A 21968-nucleotide genomic window follows, 5' to 3' on the forward strand; every position below is an offset into this window, starting at 1 on the left:
AAAGTGTGTGTGGGGGAGAACACCCAGTTTACTAAAATCAGAGATGAAAGAGAAGTTACAATGGATACTCCAGAAATAAACAGCAATTGTTAGAAGAAGTTGAAGAGATCCCACTGGACTCCTATGAAAATGCATTCTACTATCTTTGTGTATTTGGTCTATTCATGATAATTTGTTTCATTAATACACAGATTGCTGAGCTGAGTGAACTAGATTACATTGAAAAACTACCCATCCTCCGAGTTGTGAATCTCCTAAGAAATCCAATTCAGGTGAGAGATGATTTATGTCAAGAAAGGGAGATGAAGACTAACTTGGTTTTTTTTCCTTCTTTAAGAAGTTCTTTTGATGACAACAAGAATAAGGGTACAGCTTGTCTTCCTTCAAAGCAGAATTCAATGTTTACCTGCTTTGCTGGGTGATCTGTATCTCAGCCCTGCTAGTACTAAAGATGACAGGAAGGAGATGACTGTTCTTTCACATTTTAGATGCATGGCACCGGAGACATAGACAGAATGTGTTTCTTACTTTATGCCAGGGAAAGGAAAAATCTAAGTTTAGCTGCCTTAATGTAACTTATGTTTGAAATTGGCATGGTTGTGAAATAATTATAGAACAAAATAATATATTTACTAGGGGTTCTTAACCTCCAGTCCAGTATCAGGGACTGTTCAAACTCCCGTTTTTCTCTCCATTAATAGATCCTTTATTCTGGCCACTTACTATCCCTTCCTCCTTTCCTCTCCCCCTCTCCTATCCTTCCTCCCTCTTTATCTATCCTTCATCCCATTTTCCTGCCTGTACCCTTCATTTATGTTTCCACAGTCTTGACTTTGTATCTCTGAGTTCTTTGTATGACATTGTAAACAGACAATAAGACAAAAAGTTAAAACATGTAAAGACTTAAAAGTATAACCGTTGGTATGGAAATGGAAGGCCATTTAATTTTATTTATTTGAGAAAGACAGATGCAGATATACAGAAGAGGCTCCCATCCACTGCTTTACCCCTCAAATGTCCAGAGGCCAGTCAGAGCCAGTCAGGAGCAGGTGTCCAGAGGCCAGTCACAGCCAAAGTTAGGAGACAGGTGTCCAGAGGCCAGTCAGAGCCAGTCAGGAGCAGGTGTCCAGAGGCCAGTCACAGCCAAAGTTAGGAGACAGGTGTCCAGAGGCCAGTCAGAGCCAGTCAGGAGCAGGTGTCCAGAGGCCAGTCACAGCCAAAGTTAGGAGACAGGTGTCCAGAGGCCAGTCAGAGCCAGTCAGGAGCAGGTGTCCAGAGGCCAGTCACAGCCAAAGTTAGGAGACAGGTGTCCAGAGGCCAGTCACAGCCAAAGTTAGGAGCTGTGTACTTAACCCACGTGGAGAACAGTAACCTAATTGTAACCTCGTTACTTGAACCATTGCTTCTGTCCCCTAGATTCTGTGTTGGCAGGAGATATAAGAAAGTCTTTGGAGTTGTAAGAGAGTTTGAATAACTGGTCTTGGAATTGTGAATGATATGCCTTACCTTTCTGGGGCTTAGTTGTTCTTCTGTTTGGAAATGAGGGTAATCCTGGCTCAGTGTGGCAGCCTCGTGGCTAAATCCTGAGATCCCAAGTGGGCGCTGCTTCATATCCCCGTGGCCCTGCTTCCCATCCACTCCCTGCTTGTGGCCTGAGAAAGCAGTTGAGGGTGGCCCGAAGCCTTGGGACCCTGTGCCCGTGTGAGAGACCCGGAAGAGCTCCTGGCTCCTGGCTTTGGATTGGCTCAGCTCCAGCCATTGTGGCCACCTGGGGAGTGAACTAACAGATGGAAGATCTTCCTCTATCTCTCTCCTTCTCTCTATAAATCTGCCTTTCCAATAAGTACATAAAAGAAAATAAAAAGAAATGAAGCTCATCCTACCTCCCACGGAGGGTAAGAAGGTGGCACAGCTGAGGGCTTTGTAAGCCACAGGGTGTGCTCAGCATGTGCGTTGCTAACATGAGGAAACTGTGAAGCATGACAGCGTAGAGCCCTGTTAGGGCTGTGGGAATGACAGTAATGTAGGAGAACGACCTGAGGTGAAATTGGGGGTTAATGCTTGCTGCTTGGGAGAAAGGAAGGTGGTTGAATAGTGTTCTTGCTCTTTTCAATAGGAAAAGTCTGAATATTGGCTCTTCATACTTTTTACATTACCACGGTTGACAGAATTAGATCAGAAGAAGATTAAGGTGGAAGAGAAGGTATGGATTCATATCGTTTCATATGTTTATGAGTTAATATGCTCAAAATCTTACCCTGCTTCAGGAGCAGTATAATCAATCAATGGTATGTATAACAGTATATCACTTCCTTTTTTTTTTTTTTGTAAAGATGTATTAATTTAATTGAAACACCGAGTTAGAGAGAAGACAGAGAAAGATCTACTATCTGCTGGTTCATTCTCCGAATGGCCGCAACAGCTGATGCAGAGGCCCAAGCACCTGGACTACCCTCCGCTGATTTCCTAGGCAGATCAGCAGCAACTGTGTAGGACTTCAGTTGGCACCCATATGGGTGCTGGCACCACTGGGGATAGGTTTATCTGCTGTGCCACCATGCTAGCCCCTGTAACATCATTCTTTATTTAGGAAATATCTTCTGCAAAGCTGAACATCAGCTCATATGTCGTAAAAGGCCTGTTCTGGTCTGGAGAAAAGCTTGGCAGTGGGAGTATAAGGCATACTGCTCTTATGTGTGGGTGCTTCATAAAGTTTGTGGAAAAACAAAACTAAAAAGTTATGTTGGGCCCAATGTGGTGACCTAGTGGCTAAAGCCCTCTCCATGAATGTGCCGGAATCCCATATGGGTGCCGGTTCTAATCATGGCAGCCCTGCTTCCCACCCAGCTCCTTGCTTGTGGCCTGGGAAAGCAGTGGAGGACAGCCCAAAGCCTTGAGACTCTGCACCTGTGTGGGAGACCTGGAGGAAGTTCCTAGCTCCTAGCTTCTGATTGGCGCAGCACTGGCCATTGCATTCATTTGGGAGTGAATCATCGGACGGAAGATCTTCCTCTCTGTCTCTCCTTCTCTCTGTATATCTAACTTTGCAATAAAAACAAATAAATCTTTTTTAAAAAGCTTATGTTGTTGCAAAAACTGAATGAAATTAATGCATAACTTTTTATAATAGACATCAGCTGCCAACTCTTTGAGAGTCCCCTGCATTGGCCAGCAATGTATGGAAGGCTACCAGTTCAGATAATTGTTCTGTTTGGAGGATGTACAATTCATTCTATTACCTTAAAAATCCATGTGACAATAAAGGTGTTATTGTTGTCTTTCTGTGTAGAATTGAAAGATACTCAAGTATATCACTACTTTGATATTAAATCCTTAATTCTGCTCTTTAAAAAAATGACTTAACTAGTCGTACAATTCCAGAGCAAGCAGACGTTGAACAGTGGCAGCTGCCTTCCTTCCTGACATGGCTGCTTTGTCTTCCTTTAGTGGGTGCTGACAGCTGAACTCTCTGCTCAGGAGGGACTACAGGCACTGGATACACAATTCAAATGGAAATGAAAACAGGTCTAAATAAAAATATTGGAAAGGCACACATTCCATCCTATAAAATCCTTCCTGAAGTCTTACTTATAAAATGGTTACAGATGCTAGTATGTTATTATTATTATACTCAGAGGTACTTAATAGATTTTTATTCCTTTAGCATATTGCAAACAATAAAATTCAAAGCCATGTGTTAAGATGTGCAAAATGAGGATACTGTCTTTAGAGGAATGGCAACATACAGGGAAAGAGACCCATGCTAAAGTGAAAAAGTTTTGAGACGACTTTTGAGATTATGGGACTAGTTCTTGTTAAGATGACATGAATAAATCCTGCCACATCAAAACTACCTAGAATCCAAGAGTGTACATTACATTTTCTATATCTGAACTAAATTTGGACTGATATGATATTAAAAGTAATCCTGAATTTCAGAGGTTTCATTTTATTTTTGCACTTTCCCCTCTGAATCAGGGAGTATAAAGAACTAAGGTATTAAAGAATGCTACAATATTTTAGGATAATTATTACTATTCACATTTATGGCATGTCAGAGTAGGGTGAAGACTGAATTCAAAATTTCATGGCATATGTTGATTATTTTATATACCTCGTTGTAAATCTAGAATATTTTCTTCAAGAAAATCTAAGACAGGGCCCGGCGGCATGACCTAGCTGCTAAAGTCCTTGCTTTGAACGTGCTGGGATCCCATATGGGCGCCGGTTCTAAACCCAGCAGCTCCCTTCTCATCCAGCTCCCTGCTTGTGGCCTGGAAAAGCAGTGGAGGACGCCCCAAAGCCTTGGGACCCTGCACCTGTGTGGGAGACCTGGAGGAAGTTCCTGACTCCTGGCTTTGGATTGGCGCAGGACCAGTTGTTGTGGTCACTTGGGGAGTGAATCATCGGGCAGAAGATCTTCCTCTCTATCTCTCCTCCTCTCTGTATATCTGACTTTGTAATAAAAATAAATAAATCCTTAAAAAAAAAAAAGAAAATCTAAGAACACTTTTTTCCTTTTTACCTTTCTAATTTTGACAAAGGTTGCAGCAGTGAATAAATATGACCCTCCCCCTGAAGTGGTCGCAGCCCGAGATCACTTGACCCATGTTGTCAACAGCGTGACGCACCCACAGAGGATCTTTGACAGGTATTAATGGGAACCCACAGGGTAGAACTCAGAAGAAAAGCTGAAGCTAGCCTCGTCATTTTCCCTAGCTCTCTATTTTGTGACTCATCCGTTTCCCACAAGTGTTGCTTTTCCCCCTTCTCTGAGGGAAGGAGCCAGGTCTTGATTCGGCAGACTAGTACTGTCTCAGCTTTGGAACATTCTCACACACTTGAATATGCCGCTCACAAAGTGCTTTCCCAGGAGTGATGGGTTGATCTATTCTCGTTCTTTTTTCTGGCCCTTTCTAAGTCAGATAGCCTGTACTATATAATAACAAAATCTTTAAGAAAAATAACTAAGTTTGTCAACTTTTCTGTCTTAGGTTAGAAGCAGATTTTAACCTCATTAACAGGAAATCGCTATAATTTCTCTCCATTGTAAATTTTTCCTTAGCTGTGAAATGAATACTAAATCCCCTTGCCAAAAGAGCATTCCCTGAATTCAGAGTATTAGGGGGTTCCTAGAAGGAAGCCAGCTAGCCAAAGGAAACCCTGAAATCAGCCCAGCAGGGTGGAGTTTCCCAGCCTGGTTGAACACACGAATAGAGTCTCTCACCTCTAAATTTGAAGACAGATTCATCACGGTTTCTCCGTTTCTTTTTCAACAGTCTGTTGAAGCAGATGGCCATTCGTGCTATAAGTATAATTAGACATTCTGTCAGTACCCAAAGGCACTTTAAAAACACTTGTAAAATCTCTTGGATATGAACGGTTTGTCTTCTTCCTGGGGTATTCGCTCCTGTATTTCACATGGTTGGTTTCCCACAGAGAGAGAAATGTTTTATTTTGCAGCTCAGAACATGATTTTTACACATAATTCAATCATATAGACATTGACAGTTTTATGTGTTTATGGGAAGCCTCTTGGTACAGTGATTTATCACTTATTTTCATACACATTTGATTTAAAAGAAGGGCATTTATATGCTCATTGTGTTTCTTTTCTAGTTTATGATATTGCTAGTTGCTCCATGCCTTAGGGTATGTTTATGTAAATATATGTAGCAAAGAAGCATGATAAAGATAGATTTGATAAAGATAGATTTCTCGATGATTTATGTGTCAGGTGAAGCAGGCCTGCTGTTGTAGGGTGGAGCGGTGCTCATGGAGACCTACTGTTACCCTTCTCACTCTGGGCTGGTCCCGAGCTCTCTGGCAGCTCAGACATAAAGCAGGGAACCCTGACTCCTTGCCTCAGCAATCCCGGTCCCTTCTCCTGACATGAGCAAACTTGGCTCTAGCTTGGAAGTTCTCAATAGCTTGATTTCTGGTATGAAGTTCATCAGACTTCCCTTGTACATGTCCCAACCCTGGAATTAACCATTTCCCTTAGAAGCCCCAATTTCAGCGAGAAACAGTATTTCGTGACTCCAGGATGGGTGCTCTGTGTTCAGTGTCACTGCATTACTCATTCTTTCTGGGCTTTTTAGTGGAAAGAGTTGGAAATGCACTTGCATCTATCCATCCATCCTCTCTTATCTATAACCTGTCTGTATGTATTCCCTGTCACTGTAATTTCATACAACTCCATAGACTATTTGAGATCTGTGTGTAAGTAGAAGGATTAAATACCTCCTGAGTTCATGCTGATGCTTGCTTACAACCCAAGGCTGTAGTTGAGCTTTTTCTTATCTTCTCACACCAAGAATCCTGAGCTCAAGGGCACAGAGAAAGGTGAAATCTTTTTTTAAAAAATTCCTTAATGATTCATTTTTAAAATTACATTTATTTCAAAATGTTATGAATATATCCATATTCGCACTATCATCAACATGGTTACCGAAACATTACATTTTTTGCCCATTTAATTCTTCCTGTTTTTTTTTTATGGTAACAAAGCATGTGTTTCATAAGTTTGGTCACTTTTACCTGAACCATATCCACAATATTGTATTATACATTACTGCCATCTATTTCCAAAACATATTCACTGCCCCTAAACTGAAGCTGTTTATTAATAGTCCTATCCTGTTCTCCCCTCCTCCCAGTCTCTCATAACCTCTAATATACTTTGCCTCTATTCATTGGTCTACTCTATATATTTCATATAGATATTAGCCACCTCATTTTAAAATAGTGTCCCATACTTACAAGGCAGACCATGCTGCCGTCACACACTGTTCTTTCTCTTTTGCTCTCATTTTGTCCTTGTTCTGTGGCTAACTGCTTCTTCATTGCTCACCACCAACACCACATTGATGTCTCTTGAGTGATTTTGGTTGTGTAAAGCTTCTTTTCTAATTGATTCTTTATGTAAAGAGTATTTTGACATAATCGTATATTCACATGCAGTTTCAGATGTAATATAGAGAAAACACAAATACTAATGATTCAGAGCAGTTTGGTTAGAAGGATCCACTGGGATGCCTCTTATACCCAGAGGCTCTCTTATCTCTCATAACTACCAATCATTTCTCATCTTACTAATAATGTTGCCAACTCAAAAATGTTACGCAAATAGAATCATACTATTTAACCTGTTCAGGTTGACTGTTTTTCCCGTTCAGCATAATTCTCTAGAAACTGACCCATGGTTTTGTGTGTAATACATCATTCTTTTTTTTTTTTCAAAGTGTTGAGTAGTATTCCATGATATGGATGTAGAACAATTGGTTTAATAGTTCACTTGTTGAAGGACATATGGGCTGATTGTAGTTTTTGGCCATTACAAGCATTCCTAGATGAATTTCAGACACATGGCTTTTGGCCTGCCTGCTTTCTGGCAGGTCCCTGGCAGTTCCCTTTGGGTTTCCTTGTGCTTAGGCCGTCAGGGCTGCCCTGCTGCTCCTGCACGGGCCCTGCTATGTCGGCTCTGCAGGGTTAGAGTTTGTGGAGATTTTTGTCAGAGATGTTTCCCACAGGCTTTTGTTCTCATGTTTTTGTGTTTTTCTGTGGGCATTTAAAGAGATTAAAAAACTGTGCTGTTTCACAGTTTTTGTAGAATCAACATTCTCATTTTCATAAAATCTACAACTATGCCATATATTTTTAAATTATACTTTATTCTCTATTTATATAATTTTTTTTTACCAGAGTGGAGTCCAAATACATCAACTCAGCATATTGTAGAAGATTTCATTAATTAATAAATTATTAAATATTATCATATATTTAATAATTTAAAATAGTGAGTTACTGTATGTTTAATAATTAATAAGTTATTATTCTTTGGTCTATCTCAGTTTCTGTATCAGCTCTTCATTAGGTATTACTTTGAGCATGCTAACCTGTGAACTTCAGCTTCTTTATATTTTAGATGATGATGATGACAAGAACTGCTTCATTATCTTCTTGTGATAAATAAATAATACATACAGAACAAGAACAGTGCTTGACACGTAGTTACTGCTCAGGAATAATTTGTATTTTTCAATTAAGTTAGGCTTGCAGATCTGTGTTCTAGTTCAGGAGGAATAGTTGTTAAACTTTAATCTCTCAGAGAACAACACTGTTTATTTTGGAAGAAATGCACTGCTCTAGCAATGAAAAATTAAGTTACCAGATATTTTCATGGAAAATATTTCATAAGCATCTTATTTAATTTACACAAATTTTTATTTTACCTTCTGATTTATGTTTTGAATGTGAATTTTAGTATAATGTAGTAAACTTGTTTCTGAAAAGTAAAATTCTTCTCGTATAGTAAATGTTCAAGGGCTGAGTTCATTTTGCCTGTGACGTAGGAACTTTAGGGAGTGTAACTAGCACACTGTCTGGCATCGGTAACTGACCCGTGCCCTGTGTTTCAGCACGCTCCCCAGTCTGGATGCCCCTTACCCCATGTTGGTATTAGCTGGTCCTCAAGCTTGTGGGAAACGAGAACTTGCTCACCGCCTCTGCAGGCAGTTCAATACTTACTTCAGATATGGGTAAGTTTGTTTATTGTTACTATAAGGCTTTGAAATTTTAAATTGTTATACTTGTTGGTTGTTTATATTAAAATTGGGGGCTGATACTTTTAAACAAGTTCAGAAACATATAAAACAATATTTAAGCTACATTTTAAGCAGAGCTAGAAGTGCTGAGTAAATTCCATACTATAGATAGTAAGGACAGGGCACAGTGAAAGTGTTAGTTGTTGAGGATGAATTATTGGTAGTATTTTATCAATGATTACCTGGAGTTGGAATGAATGAGTTGTAATCTTGATTCCTCCATTTCCATGTGGCCTGACAGCAGGAATAGCAGTGTTGTGATGGTCACAGGCAGGGCTGTGCTTCTCTCATCTCTGCTTGGAGCACTGAGCTGCTTCATCTCCACACAGCTCTAACTCTTGAGATTTATTTCAGGAGAAGGAAGAGAGAAGGGCAGCAAAAGTCTCTTTCTTTCTTACCCTTCAGGTTAACATTTTATATATTCAGAGTTTTGTGGAGCAAAGATTTTGCTGAGTGATTTCTCTAATGGCTCAGTCAAAATACATGAAAGTATCTGAAAAGCTAGTCACTCAAACCAAAAAGTTAAAAAAAAAAGTACCATCCAGCTGGGATTCACAGATTTTTTAAAAGAAGCTTGGGGAATCAGATTTAGAATTCTCACTCTGGTCCCTTGAGCAGGTTTCTCTTATTTTTTCGCATGGCAAAGAAATTACTTTTAGATTAGTGGTGTCTGTCAATGAGCTGAGGACGTAATTACAAAGATGCATAGGAGAGCAAGAAGCATAAGTCAAATTATATTCTATTGCTATCACAAAGCCTCTTCCCTTAAGCCACACATGTTCAAACAATATAAATGTTATTTTAAACAGATCCCATTTATTTAGATTTTAAAATTATAGCCTGCATTTGGACAATTCTAAGACACAAATGCTCTAGAATAGTTTATTGATTAGTATATTTGAAATACCCTAAGGTAAGAAAAATTAAAAGTTAATGTTAGAATAAAAATATGGAGTGGCATTGTGGTCGTAGGAGAGGACTGTAGCCGTGTAAAAGGTAAGTGTGGGAGGTTAGTGGGGTAGATATTGGGCCATTGAGCAAAATCTTTTAGCAAATCAAGGTCACTCATAGGTTTCGATTTTTCCTTTTAAAAATAATTTTTATGTTCTTTGTCTTAGCACTTTTGCCTGGGAATACACATTTACTGCTTCAAATTCTCTTCATTTATTCTAGTTTCATATTACTGCTGGAATTTCTGACTTTCTAAATGAGTGCTAGGTAACAAGGGCAGTACCATATATTCAATATATCTTGATCTTGGCTGAATATAATTTTAAAAGATAGTAAAGCATTAGGAGATAATAAAACAAATAAGAAAAATGAAAAAATATTCAAGCAAATGGTTGGGAACCAGCCACTGTTAATGCCCTACGGCACAATGAGACTGCGTCCCTGCATTGTTTCTCTTTGTGTTAGTGCGTCCTGGGGAGCAGGAAAAGATGGTTCAAGTTCTTGGACCTCTGAACCCAAATGGGAAGACCTAAAGGAGCTTCTGGCTCCTGGATCGGCCTAGTTGTGGCTATTGTAGGCAGTGGGCCTTAGGTAGTGAACCAGGGGATATAAAATCCATGTGTATATCTGTGTGTGTGTGTGTGTGTGTGTGTGTGTGTGTGTGTGTGTGTGTGTGTGCGCGCGTGGGGGCGGGGAGCAGCACAATAACAGCATGCCTCTTTATCTTACAGCTGCAAGTGATCTGAGTTGTCCCAAAAGAATTGTATTCTTCATTAGATCTCTATATATTATAACAATCTCTACTTTTATAATATTCTTCTGATGTAACAACTAAATTTATTTTATTTTATATATTATAATTCAGTAAAATAAAAGAGCACAGTTATTCAATGGCAGTAGATGGACCTGGCTTGATGGCTTAGTGGCTAAATTCTTGTTTTGCACGCACTGGGATCCCATATGGATGTTGACTCCTGTCTGGGCAGCTCCACTTCCTATCCAGCTCCCTGTTTGTGGCCTGGGAAAGCAGTAGAGGATGACTCAAAGCCTTGGGACCCTTCACCCTCACAGGAGACCTGGATGAAGTTCCTGGCTCCTGGTTTCGGATTCGTTCAGTTCCAGCTGTTGAGGCCACTTGGGGAATGAACTAGCAGATGTAAGATTTTCCTCTCTGCCTCTCCTTCTTTGTAAATCTGCCTTTCCAATAAAAACAAATGAATTGTTCAAAAAAAGAAGAATGACAGTAGCTGATATGAGATATGGCAATTTAAATATAATTTTATCTGTCTTCCTACACAGATATTTCAAAACATTCATAGGAAAGTGTATTCAAGAGATGTTTATTTCGTAATAAAATCTTGAAATCCATGTACAATTTTTTATAAATAATTGTTCATAAACTTTTTATAGAGGCCACTTGTATATATACATGACATATATATCCAATGATTCATTTACTCTGTTTAGCACATTGAGTACAGCCCATGTGTCACGTGCTTGTGATAAAATGTGAAATGAACAGACATGGGTCTTGCCCTCCTGGCAGTGTACAATCTAGTATGGGATTCAAACAGGAAAATACCACCTACATGATGAGGAAAGTAAAGAGTCTCTGTGGTGAAGAAGTGGCGTTTGGGCTTGAACAGGCAGAGCGTTGTGGGCAGAGAGAACAGCAGGCATTGTGGTAGATTCCTGTTGCATCTCCAAAGGAGTGGTGGGAGGTAACTCCAGAAAGATAGGAAGTAGTCTGACCAGTTGCAATAATAAAAGCATCTTCTGTCTACAGTTTGTGAAAAGATTTGAAGAAAAAAGGTTTGGTAAGGATGAGGTGGAAAATGATGGTATATATTAGAGATTGATAAGTGGATATTAGAAACTTAGCAGAGAGGCAGCATCGTGGAATTTGAGATCCAGACAGAATATGTTCAGGGATCTTTTGTTTCATGATATCTTGAATTATGTCCATAAATTAGCGGTATGCATTTGGTCAGCATATGTTGGATATGTAAACCAATTTAATTTACTTACTAAATCCTCTATGAACTCCTGGGTTTTGTGGATGCCCATTTGAAGGTTTACTGTGCTTGAGATCAGAACAGCCAGCCATAGCTCTGTCTGCATATTTACAGCAGTAAGAAGCTCGTTATTTCTTGAGGCAGTCTGCCCCAGAATTGAGATTTCAAAGCCACTTGCTTTTCAATCACACTGAAAATAATTCTACTCCCTCACCCTCCTGCCGGCTCTGCATGGGCATCTTTTCTTTCTGAAAATTACAGTACTTGGCTATTTGGCCTGGCCTTTCACTTTTTTTTTCAATCCCAATTATCTCATTTTCAACAGCTTAGTTGATTAGTAGTCTGGCCAATCAATAAGCTTTTTTGAATGTTTAAAACCTTGGACTTCTAGGAGTGGACTTCTAATCTGGTAATAATCTCCAGTTCAACATTCTGTCTAAATGAAATCTTGGGAGAAAGCCATAAGTTAACTTTTTTTTTTTTTTTTTTACTTTGCTTCAGTTAGTAAATAGTGAGTTCAGGGTAGGGATATATTTAAAGTGTGGCCCACACAAATTCCTGTGTCGTGCGTGTGGCACTGTTTCACAAGAGGTTTCATGAGACATTGCTTTTACCTTGAAGTATTTCATTTTTGTGATGTTCAGATTCCAACAGCCTTTAACACAGGAAACATTTCTATGTGGAAAAATTGGATGACAGATTCGAAAACCACAGGTCATTTTGGGTCCTTTGTAGTAGAAAGCAGTTGCGGGTTTTGCCATCAGCATTATCCACATCCATGGAACCAGCTCTTTATTTACATGCCCGAAGGCTTCAGGTTGCTTCTTTGTTTTGTCTTGCTTTTAGACATTCTGAAAACAATCCCTGCCACTCGGCTTTGTTGTTGGGAAATGTAAATTCAATACCTGCTTGTAAAGGCAGTGCTAAGGGTGTGCAGCACAGGATGCCCGCCTGTCAAGGACACCAGCAAACAGTGGGCTTTGGTCTCTGCCAAAGCCTGGGAAAAAAAATGCCAGGATGCTCACACAGCAAAATCATGTGGTGCTCTCAGTCTTCTCTCAGAACATGCTTTCTTTCCTGAGTAAGCAACTGAAGTGTAATGTTAAGACCTCAAAATGTACCTTTTCCTTGTTTATAATGGGCACGGAACGTGGTAAGAATGATACTTGTCTTTGACTTTGTAATAGACAGGCTTTTGAGGTTACAGTGTTATGCTCTTAATTACTGTATTATTAAAAACAACTGACACTGATGTCATCTTGGCTTTGCTACTTGATAACCTTGCTTAATCACTGAGCCTCAATTCCATCATCTGTAAAATGAAAATAAGAAATAATATCTACTTTATGATTATTGTAAGGAATGAATTAACATGTCAAATGTCTAGCTATTTTAAAATGCAGGATAATCTACAAATCTATTTCTAGTCCCAGGATTTAACGTTGAGGAGGTAGAATGACATGAGTTTAGGAGTTTGGGGCGTCATGTTGCAGTATAATCTTGAATGAATCACTTTTTAAAACTCATTTTTTCATGATAGGGGTTTATAGTTATAGGGATTCCTCCCTCCCCTTTTCTCTCTCCCACCCTGTGTCCCCTTGTTATCTGTACAGAGAAATTAGCATTATTTTAAAAAGCATTAATTTTGTTTATTCAAAAGAGTAACAGAGATAGGAAAGACCAAGGAATCCTCCATTTGCTTGTTTGCTTCCCAGATGTCCTCAACTGAAGCCAGGAGTCAAGAGTTCCATCCCAGTGTCCCAGGTTAGCTGTCTTCTGCTGCTTTCCCCACTGCTAATTCAGGGAGCTGAGTGGGAAGCAGAGTAGTCAAGCTTGGATTGACATTCCTATGGGAAACCAGTGTGCCACAATACCATATCCTGAGCAAATCTCTTAGAATCATCTGAAATAGAACTCTCTTCAGCTGTTACCCACTTCACATGTGTCATTTTTCAATTGTTTTACAACTGTATAATGAATTCCTACTATGTTCTCAGCATTGGAAATGCAATGATTAAGAAGAGTAAGACACAATGCTGCTTTTGGATTCATCATGTCCTGCTGGAGAATGTAGGGGAAACAAAGTCATGTTTAGAAAGAAGGCAGTTCTAATGGGGGGATTTAGTGGGAGGTGGGAATTCTATTTCAGACAGTGGTTAGAAAAGTCCTGTCTGAGTTGGACATTTCATTCACCATAGAATCATGGTGTGTAGTCCATCTATAGGAGGTCAAGAAAGGATGTTTCTGGCCAGGTGACACTCAAATTGAGTTCTGATATAAACAAAGGGGCCAGCCAGATGGAGGGAGATGAGGAGAGATGGTCAAAAAATGCTTGTGGAGTGAAAAACAAATACATAATTAATGCTTATGTTTCTTGATATGTTATTATGTGATATCTGAAGAGGTGCTTCAAATTAAAATGTGATGCTGATAATTGAAAAGCTGAATAATCCCACAAACAGCAACTGAATATAGTCTCAAGTTTCAAAGCCATACACTTTTCACAATTATATTGTGTGATTTTTCATGTATGGGTCAATCTCACTTTCTAAAACCATACATCTTTAGTTTGGAAAATAATTTGGGTATTCCACAGAAATCCTAAAGACCTGATCCCCGGAATACTATATGAATGGGGTATAGATGGAAACAAACTGAATCCAGGTGTCTGACGGCAGAGTCTTGGATGCATGGTTAGTCTGGACTAGGTTGTGTGGTGGAGCCCCTGTGATGGGACCCCTGCAGCTATATGGGATGTGAAGACAGGGCTGTGCATACTGCATTCCTAGATGTCCTGTGCATCTTGGCTTGCCATAGGATCATTCTTCCTCTCCACTGCCAGTCTCCAGCAAAAGCTGTACCAATGGTACTGCTCATTTGTGAACCATAAACCTCCAAACCTTTGGGCAAAATAAGCCTTCCTTTGTAAGTAGCTTTTTGGGTATTGTAGCTGAAGTAACAAAAAAATGACTAATGTAATATTTCATAGTGAAATCTGTTCCATTTTGAACTTCAAGTAAATAGAAATGCAAATTAGGTTGTCTATTTTATGATTTCAGAGCTTGTCATACCACAAGACCGCCTTACTTTGGAGAAGGGGATCGAGTTGATTATCATTTTGTCTCTCAAGAAGTTTTTGATGAAATGCTAAGTATGGTAAGAATATTCTTTATTTTTTTGCACAAGAAATACACCTACTTTTGCAGAGATATTAGAAAATAGTGATGAAGGGCCTGGCACAATGGCTCAATAGCTAAATCCTCGCCTTGTAAGTGCCAGGATCCTATATGGGTTCCAGTTCATGTCTTGGCTGTTCCACTTGCCATCCAGCTCCCTGCTTGTGGCCTGGGAAAGCAGTCAAGGACGGCCCAAAGCCTTGGGACCCTGCACCCATGTGGGAGACCAGGAAGAAGCTCCTGGCTCCTGGCTTCAGATTGGTATCTCTGGTTGTTGCAGCCACTTTGGGAGTGAACCAGTGGATGGAAGATTTTTCTCTGTCTCTCTTTCTCTTTGTAAATCTGCATTTCCAATAAAAATCTTTTATATATATATATAAAAGATATGTATACACGCACACACACACATATAGTGATAAAAAGAAAAGTTGAATTTTAATTTTGTGCTTATGGTGAGAAATTAGGTGTTTTTTTTTAAGATTTGTTTATTTTTATTGGAAAGTCAGATATACAGAGAGGAGGAGAGACAGAGAGGAAGATCTTCCGTCCGATGGTTCACTCCCCAAGTGAGCACAACGGCCGGTGCTGCGCCGATCCGAAGCTGGGAACCAGGAACCTCTTCCGGGTCTCCCACACTGGTGCAGGGTCCCAGAGCTTTGGGCCGTCCTTGACTGCTTTCCCAGGCCACAAGCAGGGAGCTGGGTGGGAAGTAGAGCTGTTGGGATTAGAATTGGCGCCCACATGGGATCCTGGCGCATTCGAGGTGAGGACTCCAGCCGCTAGGCCATGCTGCTGGGCCCAAGAAATTAGTTCTTATTGCATTATTTAATACATCCATTCTTCACTAGTTCATTTTATGTTCTTGGAGAAAATATTTTAATTGTATATTCCTAATACTGCCAAAAATTCTAAGGAAAATGAATGCATGGACATTTAATAAAAACTTGAACTGCAAAAACAAGAAATTAAAGTAGGAAGGACCATTTCCTCCCAATTTTTAACAAATTAATGGATTTTCTGCCTGCCTTCCTTCCTTCCTCCCTTCCTTCCTCCTTTTCTTTCCAATTAAAGATTCCCTCCAAATACTATATCCTTTGGGAAAGTTCCATCTTGATCTACAGGGCAGGTCCTTACACATACAAGAAATCAAATGCATATATCATATCTGAACAATACTTTAAGATTGCATGCATTCTGGGGTCTGGTGCAACAGGTTAAGCTGCCACCTGGCAGCACTGGCATCCCATATGGGCATGGATTCAAGTTCTGGCTACTCAGTTCTGATCCAGATTCTTGCCAATGTGTCAGGGAAAACAACAGAGAATGGCCCAAATGCTTTGGCCCCTGCACCCAACTGGGAGATCTGGAGGAAGCTCCTGGCTCCTCAGGTTCAACCCAGCCCAAGCTTGGTCATCGCAGCCATTTGGAGAGAGAACCAGCAGATGGGAGGAGACTTGTCTCTCTTTGCGTCCACTTCTGCCTCTCCCTTTCTGTCACTCTGCCTTTCCAGTTAAATCTTTTAGTAAAATTAAATCTTTTTTTTTAAATAAGACACATACTTTTTTTTTAAGATTTTATTTATTTATTGGAAAGTCAGATATACAGAGAGGTGGAGGAGAGACAGTGAGAAAGATCTTCCATCCGATGGTTCACTCCCCACGTGGCCACAACGGCTGGAGCTGAGCCAATCCGAAGCCAGGAGCCAGGAACTTCTTCCAGGTCTCCCACACAGGTACAGGGTCCCAAAGCTTTGGGCCATCCTCGACTGCTTTCCCAGGCCACAGGCAGGGAGCTAGATGGGAAGCGGGGCTGCCAGGATTAGAACCGGTGCCCATATGGGATCCCGGGCGTGCAAGGCGAGGACTTTAGCCGCTAGGCCACACCGCTGTGCCCGAGATACATACTTTTTAAAGCAGGTAAGTCACAGTTTAATCGTCTAGAGAAAGGAAACCAATTAAATGTATGTCCAAGGTATATTCAATAACTTCATGGAAAATCTGTTATGCCACATCAAGTCCTTCTCCATGAACCTTTTAAGATGTTCCTGTGTATGTAGAAAGAGACTTAAAATAAGGAATTGACTCTTCATTGCTGTATAGTCCGAGAAAACCAGTTGCACAGGTGAAGTCCAAAGGCTGAGTGTTTTCTATTCAGCATGCGACTGACTGCCCATGTTACGCAGGACAGTCTACTTTCTTAAAGTTCACCAATTAAAATTTTAATTTCACTCTTAGGTATTTTCCAAATTGGCACATAAAATAAGTCATCACACATAGTAGACAAAGTATGGGAGAACATCCCTATAAATCTGGATACATCTAAATCAAACACATCTAGATAAATACAAGTGATGTACATACATATGTAACAAAAAAAAGGAGCCGCAGTGTTTGTTTCAAAGAACAACAGTCCATGACTTCAAGGGAGTAACGTACTAAGCTGTTTAGCTGAGTATTAAACTTTCAGACTGCCTGGCACAAATGTCTTTTGATCACAGAAAATGCAGAATTCTGTTGTCACCCACAGCAGACACATCATCCTGAGACCCATGCCACTGGAGAGACACCCTGGGTCTCCTGGTCTTCAGCCCTTTTTCCTGACAGATGGTTGAGCTCCTAGTGCCACACTTCCCCACCAGCAGGGGCCAGGAGGCACAGTGTAGCAGTGGATTCCTATGGCTGCTCTAAGTTTTCCTTTCATTGTAAGTCAGTCTATGTGAGGACTCAGACTAGCCAAGGTCATCCACGTTTTCTCCCCTTCTGTTGTCACCCGTCTCCCAATTTAGATCAAACTTCCTAGTTCAATAAGCATAGTATGTCAAAGAAAAGTCACAGTTTTCAGACCTGTGTTTTTACTTGCGGCTTTTGGGGGTTGTGTGGGAGGTAGAATACAGCTTTCAGCTGAGCTCCCAGTGTACAGACGAAAGCCAGTATTTATACTTCAAATTACTGTAGTACAGACAACATGTATTAAATAACATTAGAGGCAGTATCAGTAACAAGCTATATTTATGAGAAAAAAACAGGATGAGACTGTCTTGGGAGATATCTGTAATTCCTTGCCTTTGAGAATTATCCTTAAATCAGAGCTTATCCCAGAGTGAAAGCCATGTAGGAATGGAAGCCTTTTCTGGACTACCGGTGTGCTGAAATGGTGGAGACAGTGAGTAAACTGCTGGCTTCCTCTCTCCATAACGAAGGCTTATAGCACAGGTGAGGGGTTTGGCAAGGAGTGGGTAAACAAACTGGCTGGTTCCACCCTGTACTTCAGGGCCTTAATTCCTCCAGCATTTTGTCAGCAGGTTATTTCTAAAAGCCTGTATTTTTGTCAGTTGAGAATTCTGAATAAATTTCTCTATTATAGTTGAATATTCGGTTCTATAACATCATTGTTAGGCTTACATGGTTGCTAATGTTTGCTGTATGGAATTATGTAAAATATCAAAATGTTTTATTTATATTCAGCTCCATTATGGTCTTCATACGTCTTAAATTCCAGGGGAAATTCATTCTAACATTTAAGTATGGTAATCATAATTATGGACTGAGTAGAGACACTGTGGAAGGTATTGCAAGAGATGGTTTAGCAAGCTGTATTCATTTGGAAATAGAAGTAAGTATCATTTGCTCTATTAATTTATTTTTAATGTAAGTGGGTATGTAAAAATGCATATATTTGAGACGGGGGCTACTGTGTACAGCAGTATCCTGCTAGGCACCAGAGAAGGTTGAGGGTTTAAGGGTATAACTGATGCAGGGGTGGCAAGATATGAAACATTTAAGTGGGAGAAGTTAGGTTACAAGAATTCGCAGGCGCACTGCAGGTGAAGCCACCACTCGAGGCTTCTCTAGGTTATTTCCTCACTGATTGTCCTTTGCTGTTTTAGAACACGGTCTCTGTTTACACACTCTTGCTAGCTACAGCCTGACTCTGGGTGCTTTCTGCACCCTGTGCCCTTTGCACAGAGGCGGAAGACCTGCGCTGTTCTTTGACTCCAGCTGTCACGGGGTTCAGTTTCTTCATACTTCTGGCGATTTGCACTTGCAGAGTTCAGGAGACTTCTCTGTGCCCCTTCTTTCAACTGCAGCTGTCTTATTCATTAGCATGCACAGTTATTTCTTCAGAATTAAGATCCAAGGAAGACCTGGCACGGTGGCGCAGTGGCTAAGGTCCTTGCCTTGCATGCCCGGGATCCCATATGGGCACCGGTTCTAATCCCAGCAGCCTCGCTTCCCATCCAGCTCCCTGCTTGTGGCCCAGGAAAGCAGTTGAAGATGGCCCAAAGCTTTGGGACCTTGCACCCATGTGGGAGACCCAGAAGAGGCTCCTGGCTTCGGATCGGCATAGCATTGGCCGTTGCGCTCACTTGGGGAGTGAATCATCGGACGGGAGATCTCCCTCTCTGTCTCTCCTCTCTGTATATCTGACTTTCCAATAAAAATAAAATAAATCTTAAAAAAAAAGATCCAAGGAAACCCATTTCACACTTGTTTTTAAAATACAAAGCTTTATTATATCCTTGAAATCTTCAAAGATGCTTGATTGCTTTGTCTGGATACCTTCACCAAACATTATCATACTTTTGCAATCAGAAAAAAACACATATAAATGCTTTAATTAGACCAAATGTGAAGTAAACAGAATTTAGCCAAATCTGATATTCCTTTACTGTTCAAACTGGATCCATTACCTTTTTATATTTTTAACTTCACAAAGCAGAAGGCTGTAATTCCGTCTTGGCTCTTATGGGTTTAAGTGTTCCCTAACTTTGGTGATATGTCTATCAGCTTTTAAACTTCTGTGAATTTCATAGTCCTTTCATTCTCATCTTTCTGCAATTAAGTAGTTTGGGGAGATGTTTCTTTGTCTCTATGCTAAAGAACAACAGAGAGCAGAGTAAGAGAAAGACTGTAAAAAACCAGTTTTTTCCTTATAAAGGCATTTTTTGAGTGCAAAAACGCCATCTTGTGTGTTTCTACCTCTTTCCAGTCTGACAGTCCCTGAGTGATGGCTCCTGTTTGGCGTTTCTCCTGGAGAGTTCATCCCAGGAGCTTGACTTTATAAGCCATGTTTTTATTCCTCCTGGTTCTCCACAGCTGAAGAATTTTTTCAGACTGCCTTGCCATAGACTGTCTCAGCAGCTGTTTCTAGGAGCTCATAGTTCTTCCCACTGAGTTTTTAAGCAGAGATTTTGCACATTGAGTTACAGGGACGACAGACTTGAGGTGCAAGCAGCTTTAGAGTCAGCTCTGAGGACTCTGGTCCCCAAAGAGCTTGAGGGATTTACACATCATCCAGGAGGCAGAGAGATCGCATCAGCCATGCCACAGACCAGTGTCTTACACTGCTTTGCCAAGGTTATCACAAGTTTGGCCCTCTTGGTTCTGGACAGGAGTTGTGAATGTAATGGGAATCGGTGCAAGCAGGTTCCCTTCTGAGGCACAAGAAGGGTTCCAGAGGGAGGACAAAGGCTTAGCAGGGTTTCTTTTCTTCCTGACAGCTGCCTTTGGAAAAACAAAATTGAAAGTACTCTTCATTACTGAATTCGCAGTCCTGCTATTTTATATAGAAAGATTTTTTAGCAGAGTTATTATTATAGAGTCATTATTCTATGTAGAATACATTATAATATTTTCAATGACAGGTTAATATTTGATAAAAAAGAAAAGTAATCCAACCTAGAGATAGTTACAGTAAAATATAATAATAATTTACTTATTTAGATAAGTTATTCAGTATAATACTACTTATATTGTCAGTTATCCCCAAAGTAATTTCCGAATCATGTATCCTGTTTCTATTTTCTTATCTTTTCTTTAAATGTATAGGGTGTAAGAAGCTTGAAATATTCCTATTTTGAGCCTCGCTATATCCTAGTGGTGCCCCTGAACAAGGACAAATATGAGGGGTATTTGCGGAGGAAAGGATTATTCAGTCGGGCTGAAGTTGAATTTGCTGTTTCTAGAGTGGACCTGTATGTTAAAATTAATCAGAACTACCCAGGATATTTTGATGCAGTAATCAATGCAGGTAGGTAACTTTCAGCAAAGCTTTGTTTTTTATTGGGTAACAGTGAATCACAGAGAGTCGCACAAAGGAGTAAGAACCCAAAGAGATGAAATGGTCTGTTGTAATCTATCTTTTCCTGTGATTTGTAAGGATTACCTAGTAAATACTGGCATGAAATAAGCACAGGCTCTTACGTTGCGACTGTTGTGAGTACAAGCCTCGATGACACATAATTTGAAATACAGATTTAAGCATTTACGTTTCTAGAAAGATTTATAAACCTTTGGAAGTCTTACCAAAATCTACTCATAAGGTAAAAACCAAACTTTTAAGCCATGGCCCTGGTCACTTGGGCTTCACAGCAAGCCTAGAGTATATGCTCTACTCTCTGACCACATAGGCTGACTTCGGTTCCATTTCATCACCCTCTTTCCGGAAGTTTCTCTGCGCATCTTATTTTAATCCAAAATGTCTGAATGTTGTAGTGTCCAGGGTATTTAATTCAACATTGCGTTGAAGTAGGGCTATTCCATTGGATAAAAGAGCAGTGTGGCTTTCTGAAAAAAACACAACCATAACAATGAAAATATCTGGGCCAAATATTTTTCAAAATTCTTTTAGAAATAGTCACTTATTTGATTTGAGGCAGTAGCCAGGGGAAGAATTTATTGAAATATGGAGATGTCTATATATTTCAAAGGTGTACTACATTACACAGCCACAAAAAGAAATGAAAAAACACTGTATCTGAATAAGGAGATATCTTCAAGCCATACTTTAAAAAGGGAACCAGGGCCCAGCGGTGTGGCCTAGCGGCTAAAGTCCTTGCCTTCAATGCCCTGGGATCCCATATGGGCACCGGTTCTAATCCCAGCAGCTCCACTTCCCATCCAGCTCCCTGCCTGTGGCCTGGGAAAGCAGTCAAGGATGGCCCAAAGCCTTGGGACCCTGCACCTGTGTGGGAGACCTGGAAGAAGTTCCTGGCTCCTGGCTTCGGATTGGCTCAGCTCCAGGCGTTGTGACCACGTGGGGAGTGAACCATCGGATGGAAGATCTTTCTCACTGTCTCTCTTCCTCTCTGTATATCTGACTTTCCAATAAAAATAAATCTTAAAAAATAAAAAAATAAAAAGGCAATCATAGATATAGTATACCACCATGTATGTAAAAAAATAAAAAAAGAACCATGTGACTATATTTTCTTGTACCAC

At 40.2% G+C, this 21968-nt stretch overlaps 2 protein-coding genes across 2 annotated transcripts in view; both read left to right on the forward strand.

Moving 5' to 3' along the window:
- EXOC4 (exocyst complex component 4) overlaps positions 1-21968 on the forward strand; it is an 817909-nt gene that overhangs the window by 590478 nt on the left and 205463 nt on the right. The gene's annotated exons all lie outside the window — the stretch shown is intronic.
- The window catches only part of LRGUK (leucine rich repeats and guanylate kinase domain containing), an 87729-nt gene that overhangs the window by 34196 nt on the left and 31565 nt on the right, over positions 1-21968 (forward strand). Inside the window, exons 9-15 of the mRNA XM_040987473.1 lie at positions 192-272; positions 2117-2203; positions 4545-4651; positions 8421-8540; positions 14632-14728; positions 18247-18360; positions 20577-20778. Of these exons, the coding sequence (XP_040843407.1) occupies positions 192-272; positions 2117-2203; positions 4545-4651; positions 8421-8540; positions 14632-14728; positions 18247-18360; positions 20577-20778 (808 nt within the window). The remainder of the gene's footprint in view (positions 1-191; positions 273-2116; positions 2204-4544; positions 4652-8420; positions 8541-14631; positions 14729-18246; positions 18361-20576; positions 20779-21968) is intronic.

This window comes from Ochotona curzoniae, unplaced genomic scaffold (assembly GCF_017591425.1).
Source record: "Ochotona curzoniae isolate NIBS_2020 unplaced genomic scaffold, NIBS_Ocur_1.0 contig_4692, whole genome shotgun sequence".
Lineage (NCBI taxonomy): Eukaryota > Metazoa > Chordata > Mammalia > Lagomorpha > Ochotonidae > Ochotona > Ochotona curzoniae.